We start from the raw sequence: 19697 nt of genomic DNA, 5'->3' as shown, positions 1-19697 counted from the left end.
CTTTGCCCGGGCTGCAGCCACAGGTGCCCGGGACCATGGGGCAGGCGGCTTGTCCTTCTCCCAGGCTGCAGCCCCAGCCACTGGTGTCCAGGACCACGGGGCATGCAGTTGTCCCTCTCCCGGGCCAGGCCGCAGGCGCAGCCACTGGCGCCCAGGCCCATGGGGTGTGTGGCTCGTCCCCCTCCCAGGGCACAGCCCCAGCCACTGGTGCCCAGGATCGTGGGGCGTGCAGCTTGCCCCTCTCCCAGGCCACAGGCACAGGCGCAGCCACCAGTGCCTGGAACCACGGGGCAGGTGGCTTGTCCCTCTCCTGGGCCGCAGCCTGGCTGGTCCCCATTCTTCTCTCAAGAGATCATTTGTGCCTGGCTGGTCCCCATTCCGCTCTCCCCAGTGTTGAGTGTCTGAGCAGCTAAGGGTGTGATGTGTGAGGGTGTGATGATTATTTGCATATTAGCTCTTTATTATATAGGATGTCTCCATAACAATAACTAGACAATAATAACAACTAGAATTATTGAATTCTAAATAACTACTTATTGGTGGTAACAACTATATTCTAAGATACAAATCTTCATAGTGACCAATATACTGTATATTGATTAACAATGAAAAATATATATTGACTCCCTATTGCAGGGTTGGGGAACACCCGGCCTCAGGCCATGTGAAGTCATTTGGTCTGGCCCTGCCAAGGCATTAGAGGTGAGTTAATTAAATATTTGACCAAAATAGCAGGCTAATTTTTAAAGTGATAATTTTGTATGGCCCACAGATGATATTATAAATATCTAAATGGCCCTTGGCAGAAAAAAGGTTCCCCACCCCTGCCCTAGTGAATGCCAGGCATTGCACTAGACACTGGGCTATAGCAGTCAACGAGATAGAAATAGTCCCTTCCCTCATGGAGGTGACAGTCTGCAGGGGAAATAGGCATATATACTGAGTTAGAGTGGGGGTAGGTGTTATGAGAATAGATCATAGGTAGTCTGAAGGACTCATCTAGAAATGATGTTTAAGCTGAGACATTAAGATGACGTGGGATTGGCCAAGAGGGAAGTCGGGGAAGTGAAAGAATATCTCAGACAGCTGGAACACTGAGTTCAAAAGCTCAAGCTCAGTATGGAATTCAAGGCATTTGAAGGACAAAAATAACAGTGAGGGCCTTCTAATTTAAGACAGCCGAGACGTTCTCTCAAAAAATAACAAGTAGGAAAAGAAAAACAAGAAACACAGATTCCATCTTTACTGAACTAGGAGTCACTCCAAACCACAATGCATGAAAATAGGAAATGGATGGAGGATGGTAAAGAACTTGGGCCAAGGAAGGTGGAGCCTAAGTGCTCAGAGGAGGAACCACGGAGAAGCAGGGCAGGTCTCACTGAGGAGCCTTGGAAAGACTCGGGGAGTCAGAAGAGGTACAGCACAGAGGAAAGCTGGCGCAGTGGATGCGAGGAGTGCAGTGAATAGGGAGATTTGTTTGAAAAGCTGTTTATTACATAGTCAAATCCTCACCTCCCTGCCCCCTCTTGATATAATCAGGTTACTTACAGCTTTGGTGGTCGAACAACCCTTTCACAGGGGTCGCCTAAGACCATCCTGCATATCAGATATTTACATTATGATTCATAACAGTAGCAACATTACAGTTATGAAGTAGCAACGAAAATAATTTTATGGTTGGGGGTCAAAACATGAGGAATTGTTTTAAAGGGCCAGAAGGTTGAGAACCACCGGGCTACTACATCTACCTCCATAGGAAACAGGAAATGTCACCTCTGGAGAAAGTCAAACAAAGGAGTTCCAGATGTGGAGGCACCAGGCATAGATCAGAGTGGGAGTGAGACATCTTACTGAAAAGAGAAAGTAAATCTAAAATGGAAAACAAGTCCCCCTCACCCCCACCCCTCACCCCCCACCTCCACGCCTCTTCTGCTGCTCAGATATAGAACGCTGAACCCAGTTCTGCTCTCTAGCAGAAAATAAAGGGCACTTCTCGGGAAAAAATGAACCATGCCAGAAAAAAAGAGCCACAGATACTGACATTTAGGAGTCCCCGTAGGAAAAGCCTGCAGCGAGTACCTTCAATTGACAATATTCAAACACACTCAGAGCTTTTCCTAGGCTTTTAGGACATCACTCAAAATACGAATGAACAAAAATCACCAGATATTGATGGAAAACCTTCAACATGAAAAAATTTTTTAAAAACCCAACACTCCAACATGTAAGAATGGAGGTGGGGGGACAGAATCATAGGAAACAGAAATAATGCAGGGAGCATAAAAATACTTAAAAAACAACAACAACTAAAGTATCATCAGAGAAATACTGTACCCATGAAACAGGAACAAGATGCTAAAAGAAGGAATAACCTAACAGCAAGAAAGAGCAGCTGGAAATTACAAATAGTATAACTAATTAAAATTCAGTAAAAAATTATACAGTATATTGAAAGATAAAGGCAATGAAATCCTCCAAGAATACAGAAAAAGTCATGAGAACATTCTATAAGATAACTGGCCTGATCTCTTTAAAAATTTAGTATTATAGGGGGATAAACTGGTGGGCAGATGGGGAGACTGCTCTAGAATAAAAGAAGCTAAAGAGATAGAACAACCAAATGCAATATGTCAACTTTGGATCCTGTTTTGTTTTTGTTTTTTTTAAGGGGGAAAGAACACTCTAAGAAAATGGTATTAAGGAATTATTGTTACTTTTCCTAGGCTAATTATGCTATTATTATAGGCATACAAGAAATATCCTAATTTTGGGGGCTTTATTTTTTGAAGTATGTTGGGGTGAAATGTCATGTTATCTGTCACTTAGTTTCAAATAGTTAAGCAAAATAGTTAAATGAATAAAGCAAACATAGGAAAATGACCACAACTTTAAAGTGTTTAATCTAAATACTGTTTAAACAAAATTGATTTTGAGAGAAACACATCAATTCATTGTTCCACTTATTCATTGGCTGATTCTTGTATGTGTCCTACCTGGGATCAAACCCCAACCTTGGCGTATTGCGACAACACTCTAACCAGCTGAGCTATCAGCCAGGGCTAAATTAATAGTTTTGATCATAGTATTTCTCTCAACTTTACTTTATATTTGAAATAATTCATAATAAAAAGCTACAAAAAAAGCAAATATGTCAAAATGTTGGTTATTGTTGCATCTTAGTAGTGGGTATGCTAATGTTGAATATACTATACCCTCAACTTTTCTTTGTTTGAAATATTTTATAATAAAAACTTGGGGAAAGTCATGAGAGACATCTAAGATCTTATAGGCTTTAGTGTTAATATCTGCAAGAATTGTGGCCTATTTTGAAAAGAATTCAAAATAGAATGAAGCAGTAAATAAATTGGTTGAATCTAATCAAGTGAGGTAGCTATTACAGGCTCTAATCCTATAGGAAAATTAATTAATGGAATAACTGAAATCCTCCTTAGTTTTGGTGGAGTGATTTGGGTGTATAAAGGCCAAGTAAAAGCCAAGAGAATTTGACATATATGAGAATTAACAATCACTAGTATTTATAAGTTTATTAGGCTTTCTATAAATACGTACTTGAAAAAGCTTGTCAGTTGGACAATGAAGGTATGTAAAAGAAATAAAATATTTTAAAAGTATGTGGTTTGAAAAGATTTGTATATAGTTACATGGCAAAGGCACCTTTTCAATTAATTGCTAAAATTTGCTACTTCTTTTTTTTAATCCTCACTAAGGATGTTTGTTTATTTGCTTGCTTGTTTGTTTAGAGAGAAAGGAAAGGAGAGGAAGAGAGAGAGAGAAATATCTATCGGTTGCTTCCTGACCAGGAATTGAACCCGTGACCTTTTGATTTATAGGATGACGCTCCAACCAATTGAGCACCTTTTAACTAAAATGTGCTACTTTCAACTAAACTAATAAAATGTATCAGCAAAAATCTTATAATTTTCTCATACCTTGTCCAGTGTGGCATGATGTTCAGAGCATCGGCTCACACACCAACAGGTCTCCTGTTCGATTCTGTACAAGGGCACGTACCTGTGTTGCAGCTTCTATCCCCAGCCCCAGTTGGGGCGCATTTGGGAGGCAACCAATCCATGTGTCTCTCTCACATCGAAGTTCCTCTTTTTCCCTCCCTCCCTCCCTCCCACCCTCTCTCCTTCCCTCTCTCCTTCCTCCCTTCCTTCCTCTCTCCCTCCCCGCTCTCTCTTTCCCTCCCTCTCTACCTCTCCTTCCTTTCACTCTAAAAATCAATGGTAAAAATATCCTTGAGTGAGGATTAAAAGTAAATAAATAAATGTTATAATTTTCTCTTTATTCCTTTTTTTTCTTAACAGCTTAGAAAGATTAACTTTTGAATGGAACTTTTATGCGGTTGAAAACCACCCCTGAAGATGTTTTTAAAAACTCACGTGTAGAAGACAAACATATGGACAATAGAAGAAAAGGATAGACTAGATTCTATCATTGTTGTCGGTTTAATAATAACTACAACAGAGAAGAACAAGGTTTAGGGCAGGGGTGGGCAAACTTTTTGACTCGAGGGCCACAATGGGTTCTTAAACTGGACCGGAGGGCCGGAACAAAAGCATGGATGGAGTGTTTGTGTGAACTAATATAAATTCAAAGTAAACATCATTACATAAAAGGGTACGGTCTTTTTTTTTTTTTAGTTTTATTCATTTCAAACGGGCCGGATCCGGCCCGCAGGCCGTAGTTTGCCCACGGCTGGACTAGAAGATATAGAAGGCAGAATGTCTGAATAATAAATAGTAAGTCCAGGGGGAAAAAAGAAAAGAAAAAACCACTAAAGCTTTAGAAAAGAAATTTCCATATAAATAAATGGGAGAAAACTTCCTAAAATCAAAAACATGTCTCCAGAATGAAAAGGCCACTGAGTTCCCAGAATGACAAAAGAACTATGCCAAGGTTCACTTGCATCTTGAAATTTCAAACATCAGTGACAAATAGTAGATCCTAAAAACTTCCAGATTGAAAAAAAAAAGAACTAAAACAGACTCAGCAGAACTACTGACACTAGAAGACAAGAGAACCTTTGAAATCTTGAGAGAAAATGTTTTCTAATCTAGGACTGCACAGCGATTTAAAACAACAAGTGAGACCAGGGTAAGCCCTATTTTCCTGCAACATTTCAAAAAATTAGTCCCTTTCTCGTGAAACTACTGGACAAGGGAGGGACTCTACCAAGAAAGGAGTGAACCAATAGAGATGAAGGCAGGGATCTGGGTGAGGGGTAGGCGAGGGAGGGGAGTTTTTGTGATAAACTATTTAGCAATGATTGGCTTCTAAATTATGTGTTTAGGTCAGTTTAAAAAATGAAAATTAATTTAAATAAAAAGAAACCAAGGAAAAGAAAGCCAGTGTGGTTGAAGAATAGTGGGTGAGCGCAAATAAGAAAAGGTGCATGAGCAGGGGCCAACTCATACAGGGTGCCCTAGGTGCGCCCTGTTGAGGGCTTTAGATTTTATCCTAAAAGATGTGGGAAATCACTTAAGGGATTTAAACAGGAGCGTGACTGGGTCAGATTCCCATTTTAAAAATTACTCTGATATGGCATTCTTCACTTCTGACTGGTCCTTTTTCATGGTTTCTAGGTCCTTTTTCATGCTGTTGAAAAAGATCGCTTTGGGTGACAGAGGACGGTTTGGAAGCAAGCAAGAGGCCATTATAGTAAGTTAGTAATCTGCTAGGGTGGTAGCACTGGAGATGGAGGAAAGTGTATCCATTTGAAAAGACTGAAGAACTAGAATTGATTGATTAGAAAGGGGATGATAAGAGAGAATAATCATGGATAATACCCAGATTTATGAGCAAATAAGTGGATTACGGTGGCATTAACTGAACCAGAGAATACCGGCATAGAGTATTTGTTTGGTAGTGGGTTTTACTTGGGAGAACAGAGTGGTGGCAGGAAATGATGAGTTGGATATATTCCAGTGGAGATGAGAAGTGAGCATTTGCCAGAACAAAGCTGGATCTCAGAAGAGAGATTCAGGGCTGGACATGTACATTTGTGAGTCATTATCGCAGAGAAGATGAAAGCTGTGTAAGTACAAAGCACACCCTCGTGTTCACTCACTAAAGACATCTTTATTAAAGTCCCACTGTGTGCCACGCACTGTGCAGGTGCTAGGTTATAATAATAAGCAAAACCTTATTGGTACAGGATGTATAAGTGAACTTCACCGAGCTGAAGGTGAAGGGTGGTAACAGTACCTCGGTGCTGTTGAATAACAGAGGGTGCTGTTGAAAACGTTGTAGTGTATTTGTATAGTTATATTAATAGGAGATCATATTCAGATTAAATAGGTAGAAGCAGGTAACCTAGACCTACTCCTATGTCAAGGTACTACCTGTCAAGTTTCTGCCCCCAAAATTGTACTACATCCTATATAACTTCGTGCTGTTCCTCTGAATATTCATGTAGGTAAAAAAAAAAAATAAAATAAAATAAAATCCAGCCTGGCTGGCGTGGCTCAGTGGTTGAGTGTCGACCTATGAACCAGGAGGTCACTGTTCTATTCTGGGTCAGGGCACATGCCCGGGTTGCGGGTTCAATCCCCAGTGTGAACCTTCTTTGACTTTTCAGTGGTTCCGGGTGGGAAAGTTTCACCACCCTTATTTTACACCTTCCAGAGAAAAGGAATGTCCTCCTATGACCTTCCAGTTTTGGACATTCTACTTATTTGGATGGACAGTATTTGCACAGAGAACCAAGACCATCTTTAGGAAGCTTTGGGGGCCCAGGCCAAATACCACTTCTTGACCCAACTTCCTATATATGTTTCTATGCAGGTAGAATCCAGTTACAATGAGCTTTACTGTAAGAGAAACTATATCGCAGCCGTGGGCTGGTCATTTATGCTATTTGGACCTTAGATTCCTTAACAAGGGAAAACCTTGGCTCTAATGATCTTGCAGGCTCTTTCCACATTTGACCTTTTATAAGTGAATCCTAAACATAATTCTAAAAGGGAAGCATAAGCCACAGGGTGGCTTTCCTCTCTATGGAACCCTAGAATTGCAATGCTGAAATGGTTCTGTGGAGTTCACTAAATGTGACCTAGAATGATAACTTTTCCCCTTTGAGCCCATTTCTATATCTGTAATATGGGACTAACAGGCCTATCTTGCCAGGCTACTAGGAGAATTAGAGCCAGCACCTGCCTACTGTTAAAAACAAGACAAGAGGCCCAAATAACGTCGCCTATGCTTAGGCCCACGTCAGCAAACTGAGACTTAACTACATTTTGGCCTCTCCCAGAGACAGAGCCTTAACCAATCAGCCTGGCCACCTGATGAGCACTGGTTAGGGAATCTGACAGAGACCCTAGCCGTCCCTATAGGAAAAAGTAACTGCAATAACCAACCGGCTTCTTTGCCGGGATAACTTCCCTGTTCCCTCTCCCTTCTGCCTATAAAAGTCTTTCATTCAGACCTTTCTTTCTGCTAGATTGGATGCTGCCCTACTCAAATTGATTTTTGCTCAAATAAACTCTTAATATATTTAATATGCCTCCATTTCTCTTTCAACGCTACCATACAGAAGGCAGTTAACAAATGACAGCTATCATTTGGTCCAAACTTCCTCATTTTTAGATAAAAAGAAATGAGACAGAGAGGGAATTAATGACTGACCCAAAGGTGGCCAGGCTGGTACTGATGCCAGAATTCCTTAATCCCTGTCCAACCTTCTCTCACCTGACTCCCTCTCAGTTTCTAAGTATATGATTTCTACACCAAGGCAGAACATCTACTAATTTTCAGCATCTTAGGGGGCCACCTCCATTTATAATAAATAAAAAGCAGGATAGAACACCCCAAATTACTAGTGGAAGTTAGGCGTTATGTGCTATAGAGATTCAGAGCAAGAAGAGGACCTTCCTGAAATTGCTTTCTTCCACCTTGCTCTCATATGATTAAAAATCAAAGAGCAACTAAGGAAGGATTGTTAGCAATTCCTTCCAGATCTAGCCTAGGAGTGAGTGAGTGTGTGTGTGTGTGTGTGTGTGTGTGTCAACCTTTTAGGAATAAGAATCTTTGAGGGCAATTACTTAGTATACCATTTTTTAAAATCACTCAAGAGATCACATTTAATAGAGCACCAAATGTCCCCTTAAGAAAAAATGTCAAATTCTCTTTAAAATAGTAACCCTATTGTTATCAGTGATTATGGATAAAAGGAAGAAATATTGAAAATATTTAATCACTGTAACATGTTTTTATATTCATTTAAACTGCATAATAAATACTAAGGAAACCAGTATATTTTAATATACAACTTACACATGTCATTAAGAGGGCAGTTTTATCTCATAAAAAAAGTCTTTGGGTGTTCCTTTTAAAGATAATATTGGTTTGCATGGAGTGCGTACATAAACATTAATATTAATAGTACCTTACATTTCTCTAGTGCTTTGAAGTTAGAAAATGCTTTTACATAATTTTGATTATGTTTTCTTCCTCATAACAACCTCATAGCAAAGATAGGTCAGTTATTATCTTACAGATTAAGAAACCCAAGCTTACTCGTGACCTGCTCCGTCAGTAAGTGGTGAAATGACCTTACACCGAGGTCATTTGGCTCTTTTTCCAATTTTTTATTTACTACATCACACTGCCGTATGAATCTGATGCCACTTCGCGTTTTTGTATTTCCTTTTCAGGTACCTGTACGTTTGCAGACACTGACTTATTTCCGAGAAGGCATCCCAGCTCCAAACGAGCAAGGAGAACGCTGGCTGCTCAGAGAAACCTTTCTGAATTTGCTATCCCCATTCTTTGCTTTTCATTATAAAACGTCCCACAGAGTGGATGTAAGGGGCCAGGCCGCATGGTAAATAGATTTGGCTTTTCTCTGTTATTGAAAGTTTGGGGAAAGGAGGGGGTGTGATGTGAACAAGGTAAACGAATCGCACGGTTGTCTGCAGCGGCTCAGTGGGCGACTGGAGCCTATTTCATCCTAACCCCAAAGTCCACTGTTGACATCCTAGTATGAAGAATACATATTTTGGGGCTTGTCTATTTGTTTACTTTTTCAAATGCAGTTTATTTTCAATTCATATAAGGTTAAAAAAAACTTCCCAGCCCGGCCAGTGTGGCTCAATGGTTGAGTGTCGACCTATGAACAGGAGGTCACAGTTCGATTCCTGGCCAGGGCACATGCCTAGGTTGCAGGGTAGGGGGGTGTGCAGGAGGCAGCCAATCAATGATTCTCTCTCATCATTGATGTTTCTATCTCTTGCTTCCTCCCTTTCTCTCTGAAATCAACAAAAATATATTATTAAAAAACAAAACAAAACACAAAAAGCTTCCCAGCATTCTTAGTAAAACTTTCCGGCATTGGGTTCAAAAATGGGACTTGTGTGTTCGCAAACAGGCAACATGAGCCGGCAGCGCTGGGAAGGTCAGAGTCTGTTTGTAAACTGGTAACAGGAGGAAGGAGAGATAAACATATTATCAGTTTACACCGGCACTGCCGCAGCCCATGCAGCATACTTCCACATTTCCTGACTCCCCCATGCTGACTCCCCCAGGACCACCATTTACAGAGGTGCATTTGATTCTTGAATTCCAGGCTGAGCATTCTGTGTACTTTTAAAAAGTCATTCCGTCCTGAGACATTGTCCTTGCATGCAGGTGGGGAAAGTGGGGGAGCTCATGCCCTCATCAAAGTCTCAATGGGAAATGTTTATGGGTTACTTTCCTGATCACTACTGAAATTTAACCATTAAGCTCCAAGAAACTGTTCTTGTCTCCTTATCTTTCATCATTCCATTTTAGCTTTCCTCTATACCAGGGGTGGGCAACCCCTGGCATGCGTGCCAAACATGGCACGCCAGTAACTTTTGCTGGCACGCGAAACCCTCTCTTATAATCTTCCATTTACAATTTTTTTCTTAATATCAACTTTTTTATTTTTCAGATAAATTCAGTGTAGGTGCATCTTAGAGAAATAAATAATTTTACATAACAAGTTATCTTAAAGACCATAGACATGGATTGACGAGAGAGGGGAAGAGCAATTTCTATGCCTCTGCCTTAACTGTCCCTGCCTTCCTAGATCCGACCAGTGTTTTGGTTTCATCCACATACGCTTGTGAATCTTTGTGCTCAGTGATGAATTTTGTTAAGTCTCATGATAGGAGTAGCCTGACGGATGAAAGTAGTGGCTCGTGCATATCTCTGAAGGTCATGAAATATAAACCTGATGTAAAATCTGTCATCAGTGATGCAGCAGCAAAAGTCCCACTGGTAATATCAAACAGTCATAAAGTTTTCTGTCGGACTATCAGTGTACATGTATACATTAAAAAATAAATGTATTTCTCATCATCATATACTGTGTTTTTGTCACTCGAATGAATTTTATTTCTTCAAGGTTCTTCACATATGTACACCTAAAGAGATATCAAGTAAGCGTAACATGTTCTCAAAAAATTAGGGTTGGCACACATTCACAAAAAGGTTGCCCACCCCTGCTCTATATACCTACTTATCTGTTACCTTCTAAAAAAAAGACAGAATCTATACTAATCCTATATAATAAAGAGCTAATATGCTAATTAGACCGAATAGCCAAACAACCTTCCGGATGTCCTTCCATACAACCTTCCGGACGAAGCTGGGGCTGCGAGGGCTGGCCGGGCTGCAAGGGCCGGCTGGGGCTGTGAGGACTGCCCGAGGCAGTGGGGCTTCGAGGGCCAAGCCCCTTGCACAAATTTTGTGCATCGGGCCTCTAGTATCTAAATAAAATTCCAAAATTGTATTACAAGGTGGAATATCTTTCAAAGGATTTGCTCTTTTTAAAGCATTTATTTTTTCTTTTTAAAGTAATTTAACCTTAATATTGTCCCAGGAAACCAAATGGATATATTTGCAAATAGCTCTGTGTGGAGAAAATATATTTACACTCTTAGGTAGGACTGGCCTCATCCTCAAACTTTTTCCTTTACAATCTTTTTTTTTTTTTTTTTTTCCAGTTGATCAGCATGGTTGGGTTCTCTAGCCAAGTTCTGGTCAGGATCTCCAGCAAAGTTCTGGTTAGGATCTCCAGCCAGGTTCTGTGTCCATGTTCTCTTGCTAGGTTCTCCAGGTTCTCCAGCCAGGTTCTGTAGCCATGTTCCCTCGCTAGGTTCTCCAGCCAGGTTCTGTCCAGGTTCTCCAGCCAGGTTCAGTCACCAGGTTCTAGTCAGGTTCTCTTGCCATGTTCTATCCAGGTTCTGTAGCCAGGTTCTGTCTCTAGGTTCTGTCTCTAGGTTCTGTGGCCAGGTTCTGTCCAGGATCTTTTGCCATGTTCTCTCCAGTGAAGTTCTTCTGTTTCTAGGTTCTGTGTCTAGGTTCTGTGTCTAGGTTCTGTGTCACAATCTTTCTATTATATAATAAAACAAAGGAAATGTTTGCCTTAATGAACTTTTTAAAGGCAAACACCCTTGTAACCACCACCAGGTCAAGAATCAAAACTTCACTCCCTGCCCTTAGAAGCTCCTTCTCAATCACAACTGCTTCCCTACCACTACCACCTAGTAAGTAACCATGACCTAACTTTCATAGCCCTGCAATTCCTTTCACTTCCCTTTTTCTTTAATGGTTTTGCTACCCAAATATTCACCCCTGGACAGTATGGTCTCTGACACCCCCCCACACACACACACACTTAAAGTTTTTTTATATATCTTTTAAGGTTTGTTTTTTTTTTTTAATTTTATCTTTTAAAAAGTAGAGGCCTTTTGACTGTAGTCTTCCATAGACAGGTCTTGGCAAATTGCATGTTCATGGTGCAGTTCAACATGTTCCTCTTTCCCTGTGTTTCCTACAAACTGGCTGGTGGACTGCAAGTCTAGATCAGATTCGGGTTTGATTCCATCGGCGGTATTTTAGGTGGTGCATGGTTTTCCCTCAAGAGGCACAGGATGCCTAGTTCTCTCTCTGATCTTTGAAAATGTTGATGTACAATGCCTACATCTACTGACTCACGGGAGGTTGCAAAATTGGGATATTCTATCATTTCTCTGTTACATTATAGTGGAATACTTTTACGTAGATTCACTTCCTTTTATCTCTTACTTCGTGACCCAAATAACCAAACTTAACTTTTTAAAGTTCCTTTAGAGGAGAGATCCTGCCATCATCATCTACATAGTTCTCTTGGGCTCCTAAATCGTTGAACTGTGGCTACTAATTTGTTGAATTTGCATATGAAACATTCCCTATAAATGAGACTAAGAGGCACACTGAAGTTGTATGTAAAGCAGATGTATATTAATGAAGATATCATAGTAAATTCCAGCCACTAAGAAACTTAAAGTTCTTGATTCTCTGGTTGAACATGTATTCAAGGTCCAGTCTGTTTGCTGCTGGTAGTAAGCCTTTGTGACTTCCATGAAGAAATTGTTAACAAAGATGAACTGATGGAAGTGAAAAGGGATTCTTCTGAATCTATTTGCGTTCAGTATGCAGGGTTCTGGCCAGCTTTCCTCTAGAAAGTCAGAAATTAAATAATTATTTCCATCTACATCTGAGCACAATTTGGATTTCAAATGAAAGTGATTATTCTTTCAAACAGTCTCATTTGATATGTCTGCAGTGGTCTAGAGATCATACAACTAAACCAAACATTTAGTTTAAAAATTGCAAATGTAATTACTTTGAGAGTTTAAAAATATTGGGATTTTTGGGTTGTTTTTATGCTTACTACTGCACATATTCTGTAGTATGTAGAAAGAATAATTAGCTTCTTATTAGATCCTTGATAACAGCTATTGCTTTAAAAATATTTTACTTCTTAGCATCAACCTTAAACTACTTATTTGGTTTAACAGCTGAAGGCATGTAAGATACCTCCGGGGGTGCTTAGGAGTTCACCTGGAGGCAGGTAGGTGGAAGGGCCGCACCTCTGCGGGGATGTCCAGCAAGAACGTTGGGGTCGCATGGTTTGGCTTCTCAGTTCTTCAGCACCACTTAGTAGTTTAGTGACCTTAGATACTTTGTTTATGTCTTGCTTTCCTCATTGGTGAATCTGAGTAATCAAATCTATCTCCCAGTGTTGTTGAGAAATGTAAGTGATGTAAAGTATTGGAGAAAATACTTTGTAATAATTACTGTTAATAGATATTATATTTAAGGAGACTTACATTACAGCTAATGAGATGGATTGGCCATTAAGACAACTGACTTTAGGAAGGGTTTCAGTTTCAGATTTAAGTACATCTGAGAGATTCAGGTTTTGGAGATGCACTTATGTAGAAATAAAATGATAAAAATCAGCATACACCTGTGTTTTCTTTGAATATACATGTTATACTCCATCTCCCTGATGTCTACTCAAAAAAAAAAAAAAAAGTATCAGGTCCGGTATGCTATTCATTCACTATATAAAATTACAGACAAAAGTAGAACAGTTAGTCTTAACTATTAATTAAAAGACAGTAGTTCGCCTGATTCTCCAACCTTTGGGTCAGAGTTTTGTATATTACAAATCTGCAGAGAGAAACTTTTCCAGAAAAGATTTTCGTTCAAGTATTCTTGCAAGAATATTAAAAGGGTTTTCCCCCTTTTTCTCTTTTGACTTGAAGGGCATAAATTACACTGTACTTTATAGAAATGGAAATAAAGGCATTGGTTTGAATAATCCTCCATGTTACTTTGCTTGTGAAGCGTGAATCCTATTAATACTCCAATTGTTTATATTTATTTTACTAATTAGCAGCATAAGCTACCCATCCTGATTCAAACACCATACTGGATACTTTACAGTCATTCAAAGTGAAGTGAAAGAGTAGGAATGGGGAATGACCTCTAGGCCTCTAGGTCAAATTAAGGATTGTTGCTATTTCTTCCCTCTCATGTTTTCTAGCATTAGTTTTATAGGGCCATCCCTAGATGTTTTTGAAGGTTAGAATATTTTTCTCGTAACAACCAGTTTTCCAATAATTTGCTTCCAGTTCATTTAGAATTTGTCATTCAACTTTGTTTGCTCTAGCATGTAGTTTCATTACACTCAGGTTTGAGAAAAGTGTGTTTTCCCCCTTCTTTTGGTCAGAATGCATACCCGGGAGAGGGGCTTCCAAGCACAACGTGTTTAAACAATTCCTTTGTTCTTACCACCTCCTGCCCTTAAAACGGCGGTTCTCAACCTGTGGGTCGCGACCCCTTTGGGGGTCAAACGACCCTTTCACAAGGGGTCGCCTAAGGCCATCAGAAAACACATATATAATTACATATTGTTTTTGTGATTAATCACTATGCTTTAATTATGTTCAGTTTGTAACAATGAAATTGGGGGTCACCACAACATGAGGAACTGGATTAAAGGGTCGCGGCATTAGGAAGGTTGAGAACCACTGCCTTAAAAGTATGGAGAGATGCGGCTCCACAAGTTTCTATGAGCATCAGCTGTCCTGGGGCGAGTTTATTTTACAACTCAGGGAACCACCACCTTTTCCGCTTTATTCCTTTAATAATTGGAAGAAGCTACCCCGGGCTCAGAAGCGGAACCCACCCTGGCTGGGCGGGCGTCAGAGCGCCCTCTCTCGGCCGCTGGGCGTGTGGGGAAGGGAAGCGGCCACCCCAGCGCGGGGCCGGGGCCGCGGCCGACCCGGCTTTCCCAGCGTGCCCCGCGCGCCGCGGGGACTCTTAACGTGAAGCGCCGGTGATTCAGCCGCGTGGCCGCGCCGGCCGGGGCAGGGGGCGCGCGCCCTGCGGCACGGCCGGTCCCCGCGGCAGCTCCTCGCGGCGCGGAGTGCGCGCGCCTCGCTTCCCGGGCAGGTTCGGGCCGGCGGCGGGGAGCGGCAGGTAAGTGGCGGCGGCCGGGGCCCCGAGATTGGCCTTTGTGTCCGGGGGGGCGTCTCCTCAGGACGCCGCTCGGCGGAAGTCCGCCTGGTCCGACCCCCGCGCGGTCCCAAAATCCTCGCCGGGAAAGATGTCGGCAGACGGGTGCCGGCGCCGGTCCTGGTGCCGAGGGTGGGGGCTGACGGCCGGGAAGGGTCGCCTGCGGGGGCCGCGGAAGTGTAACGTGTGTCCGCCGCGGGCCTGTGGCGTTTCTGTCCCGCCAGCGGCGCCGGGAACTCCGAGGCGTTCGTCGATGAAGCGTTTGCAGACGCGGTCTCTTCCGGCCGTTCACGACCTGGTTAGGAATTAGGTTGTTGGTCGGACGCGCTCGCCCGCCTTCCGCCTTCCTCCGCCTCGGTCACCGCAGACACCGGCGTTCCCAGCGGCTGCCGGCAGAGGAGCCGGGCGGGCCGGACCCGGTCGTTTTCTTTTAAATAAAGCCTTTTTATGGCAGACAGCGTCCTCAGGTTTAATAAAACCTTACTTCTTATAGCAGACAGTGTCCTCAGGCTTACCAGCGAGCTCCGCGCTGTCAAAAAACCTCTTCTGTTTTGGAGTTTGTGATTCTTCCTGAAAATTCCTGCGTTGAAACGATGTATGTATCAGCAAACCAGCCAGCCGAATAGCAGGATAAACCAGGCTGCGGAGGGACTGCGGGCCCGTTGGTGCGAATGCGTGTTCCAGCCTCTCACCTGCCCCTGCGGCTGCCACCTGAGGACGGAGGGTTTTTACCGGTTCCCAAGACAGTGTTGTGGTCTCAGTGAAATAGGATGAGTCCAGAATCAAAGAGCTTCCCTCCCGGCCTCCCTCCCCCCCATCCCGGCGTGAGGTTGCTCCGCTCAGACGCCCGCGCCCCTCCCAGGAGTCCGACCCGAGACAAACCCGGGCGGGTCCGAGCCGCCTGTGCCGCCGAGCCAGCGCCCTCCTGGGCTGGTGCCGGGATCCGGGGTCCGGGGGCCACACCTGGGGACACGCCGCCCAGCTCCCTCGCCCCTTTGTCGGTTCTCTCTCCCCTGCCCCCTAACCAGCCAGGAAGCGCCGACCGGAAGGAAACTTCAAAAAAGAGAGTGTTTTCTTGGACTCTGACTCGGGGTAGGAAATGACTCTCGTACACATTTCTAATACTGCCTTGGTGGTTTGGAGGTGCCCGTGCCCACGGATCTGTCCTCTTTCCTTCTGGGGGCTACTCACTATCAACACCCCCAACCAGCCCGCCTCCTTCCCTTAGAACCGGGCAGCAGTGCCGTGTAATTGCCATGGCCTTGAGCTCGGGCGCCCTGGTGTGTAGCAGGCGGCAAACACTCCAGTAAATGCCTGTTTTGTGCAAAGCCCTGTAGAGGCCGTGTAGCTACAACATTGCCAAGAGGGCCAGTTACAGGGCTCCCTCGAGGACCACCTCTGCTGCCAAAGCCCTTTCCGTGTCTTAGTCCCTCTTCAGAGAGACGTGTCGGGAGGAGGTTCAGGTCAGGCCGTGTGTTTCTGACCGTGTTCCTGTCTTGGGTATCTTTGTGGTGTCTGATTTCTCTTACTCATCCATCTTTCCTATTGGTTCACAAAGCATCGTGTGTTGCCGTCCATGGTCCTGGGCTTCACATCATCCTCTGCGCCCAAGTCTGAACACGCCCGGCCTCCTTCCCTCACCGGAGTAGAAAGTTTAGGGAAGCTGTTGGAAAATGGTTTCTAGTTGGAATACCCAGAGTCGTGGAAAGATGGGGCCTAGAGATATAAGGAAACCTATTACAAATGTATCTAGTGCAGTGCTCTAGTCTTTCAGGGGAATCTGAGCGAGGACATCGATGGCGGAGTGAGGACTCCTGGCTCCTAGCCCACTGTTCTTTCCACTAAGTCATCTCCAGAAAAAATGCTTCAAAAAGGAAAAGGTCCCGCGATGTTAAGTTGTAAGGAGATGAGGAAAATGGAGAGACTGCCACATGACTACAAAAGCAGTATTATTTGGGGAAAATGGAGCCATATCATGAAGAGTGGGAGTGCTAAAATAAGGAACTCTGAAGCTTGAAAAAAGTAGTAAAAGGAAAAATGAGAGCAAATAGGTAGTTACCTTGTAATCCCAAGAGATTTATCTTTTTAAAGATCCAGTAAAGGTTAAGATAAGTACATTGGAATTTTATTATATTAGATGTTTAAGCAGTGTCCAGAATCTTTTGACATCACATAACTATACTATAGTCCTTACCAAAGTTATTAGGTATCTCTATTGGAGACAGTATAAAACTGATGTAATTACTAATATGACATTATATTCTCATGTTCCCATGGGAAATTAGATTATTGGAATAATATATGCATTTCTGGAACAGAAGGAAGGAAAGACATGGATGAAAGAAGAGAACCTTTTGATATTTTTGCTTGGATCCCCAAATTAGACGTTGTTGGATTGTTCTTGTATATTCATGAAAAGTAGAATTAGAAATACTGTAGTAACGACTTACAATACATAGACATTATTATATACCAGATGCTGTACTAAATGCTTTTTTATGTCCATTATCTCATTTCATTATCTCCTTTTTACAACTGAGGAATCTGACACAAAGAGTTTAAGCTTGCCCAAAGTTGTAAACCTAGTAAGTGGTCAGTGTTCAAACTTACATCTGGCTGACTCCAAAGCCAATAAGATTTATGCTCAATAGTGTCCTCACAGACAGCTGAACAATATGGGCTTGAACTGTGCAGTTTCATGTATATGGAATTTTTATAAAATGACTGCAGTTCAATTGACCCTCATAGTTTAAACTCCACGTTTGGGAATCCGAGTATGTGAAGGGCTTTTGCAGATTTTGGACAGTGTGGGAGGTCTACGCCCCTACCGCCAGTTGTTCAAGGTCAGCTGTACTGAATTGTGTAGTGATTTAAAATGTGGGCTTTGGATCCAGTCTTTCCTGACTGGACTAGCTTGGATAAAGTACTCATCAGTTCTGTGTCTCTGAAGTAGTGACTGTAATAGTACCTATCTCAGAGGGTTATTAGGATTGAGTTAACACATGTAACTTACATGATGTGCTTACAGCTGTGCTGAGACATTGAAAGTTCTCAGGAAATGCTGGCTGTTCATTGTTTTTTAAAATATTATAATTTAATTTATTTCAAGATACTGTTTTCTTTAGATCCAGATTGTCCATTCCACTGTTGAAGTGTTAAGGCTTTATGATAAATTGTTATAGGTATAAAGTAAAGTATCTCTGTTCATACTAAAACAGGTGGAGCCAGTACAAGTTTGGAAAGCACTGAGGTGCAGTGGGAAGATGTGTGACCGGGGCCAGTGGATTTGGTTTCAGTTGTCTCTGTTAGTATATTCCTATTTGTTTCATAAAGAAGGTTGTAAGGATCAGATGAAGTAACAAATGTGAACGAAATTTGAATTGTATGCTATACAGATGTAAAATACTGTTATTAAAATTATAGAGGTAAGCCCAGCTGGCATGGCTCAGTGGTTGAGCATTGACCTATGAACCAGGAGGTCACAGTTCAATTCCTGGTCAGGGCACATGCCTGGGTTGCAGGCTCGATCCCCAGTAGGGGGCATGCAGGAGGCAACCAATCTCATCATTGATGTTTCTCTCTCTCTCTCCCTCTTCCTTCCTCACTGAAATCAATAAAAATATATTTTTTTAAAAATTATAGAGGTAAGTGAAAATTCCCACCCCACTGTAAGCCAGCAGAGACAGATTCTAGGATATAGGCCTGAGAATCTAGAACCACTGGCTTAAACCATTTATTTCATATTATTACTTAAATTTACTTATCTTTTCGCCCTGGCTGGGTGGCTCAGTTGGTTGGAGCGTCGTCTCATACCCCAAAAAGTTGCAGGTTCAATTACCGGTCAGGGCACAGACCTAGGTTGTGGGTTTGATCCCTGGTTGGGACACATATAGGAAGCAACTGATAAATATTCTCACATCAATGTTTCTCTCACCTGCCCCCTTCCTCTCCTTCTAAAAATTCAATAGACATACCCTCAGTGAAGCTTTAAAAAAATTTCCTTATAATTTTTTTCATATATCCCCACCTAACCAGTGTGTGAACTTAGGACCAGCTCTGGAAAGTGTTCCTCAGTCCTTTGTGTCCCTCCAAACCGTGCTAGTGCCTTCACACAGCAGATGTTTGGTAAACGTATGATGACTGTATATATACTAATTTGCTGATAATCTGAAGTTACCAAACACTTCTCTCTAATTTTGAGAGATTAAAAAATAAACCTAGCTGATACAAGTGCTTAGTCATACAAGAGATTCGTTAGAAAGCTGTGTAGTTTTTAGTTTTAAAACTACAGGTTTGGTTTACAGAAATAACATGTTTGTTATTTGTAAATGTTTGGAATTAAGAGTTAATGGTAGTATCATAACTGTTTTGTTACTTCTGCAAGTGGATGTATTCAGAATCCAGTACTTATTCTCTATAAAAATACAAATACCCAGAGATGTAAATAGAGGGTTGTTGGTGTTGGAATTGAGAAGAGGGATGATGTGGTAGCTAGGTATTAATGCAAGAAAAGAGAAACAAGCAGAGATTTAAAAAATAACGTTTTCAAATATTTTTACAAGCTTGAAACTAGTTTTAAATATATAAATAGTAATAATAACAGCTAACACTTTTTCAGTGTTTACCATATGCCAGAGACTGCTTTATTTGAAGTCTTTATAATTTTTAAAATAGTTCTCCCAAATAGATACTCTTATTATTTTCAATTTACAGGTAAGAAAAATGAGGCTCAAAGAAGTTAGTCATGTGCCCAGATTCACACAGCTAGAAAGTGGTGGAATTAAGAGCCAACCTAGGTGATCTGGTCCCAGAGCACTTGCTGGTAAATATGGGAGGCAGGGTAGCTTACGGTT

At 42.0% G+C, this 19697-nt stretch overlaps 2 protein-coding genes across 13 annotated transcripts in view; one reads left to right on the top strand and one right to left on the bottom strand.

The window, feature by feature from the left end:
- Nucleotides 1–19697, bottom strand: part of STK38 (serine/threonine kinase 38) — a 121877-nt gene that overhangs the window by 33947 nt on the left and 68233 nt on the right. The gene's annotated exons all lie outside the window — the stretch shown is intronic.
- Nucleotides 14644–19697, top strand: part of KCTD20 (potassium channel tetramerization domain containing 20) — a 29872-nt gene continuing 24818 nt past the window's right edge. For 2 of the 11 annotated variants that reach the window (XM_036316750.1, XM_036316739.1), the window contains exon 1: nucleotides 14815–15936. In XM_036316750.1, the coding sequence (XP_036172643.1) occupies nucleotides 15615–15936 (322 nt within the window). In that variant the 5' untranslated portion in view covers nucleotides 14815–15614. The other 9 variants (XM_036316745.1, XM_036316747.1, XM_036316741.1 and 6 more) reach the window with 8 other exon arrangements.

Source organism: Myotis myotis, unplaced genomic scaffold (genome assembly GCF_014108235.1).
Source record: "Myotis myotis isolate mMyoMyo1 unplaced genomic scaffold, mMyoMyo1.p scaffold_m19_p_7, whole genome shotgun sequence".
Taxonomy (NCBI): domain Eukaryota; kingdom Metazoa; phylum Chordata; class Mammalia; order Chiroptera; family Vespertilionidae; genus Myotis; species Myotis myotis.
Note: the sequence above shows the minus strand (reverse complement) of the source record. Positions and strands in the feature narration are given on the sequence as shown.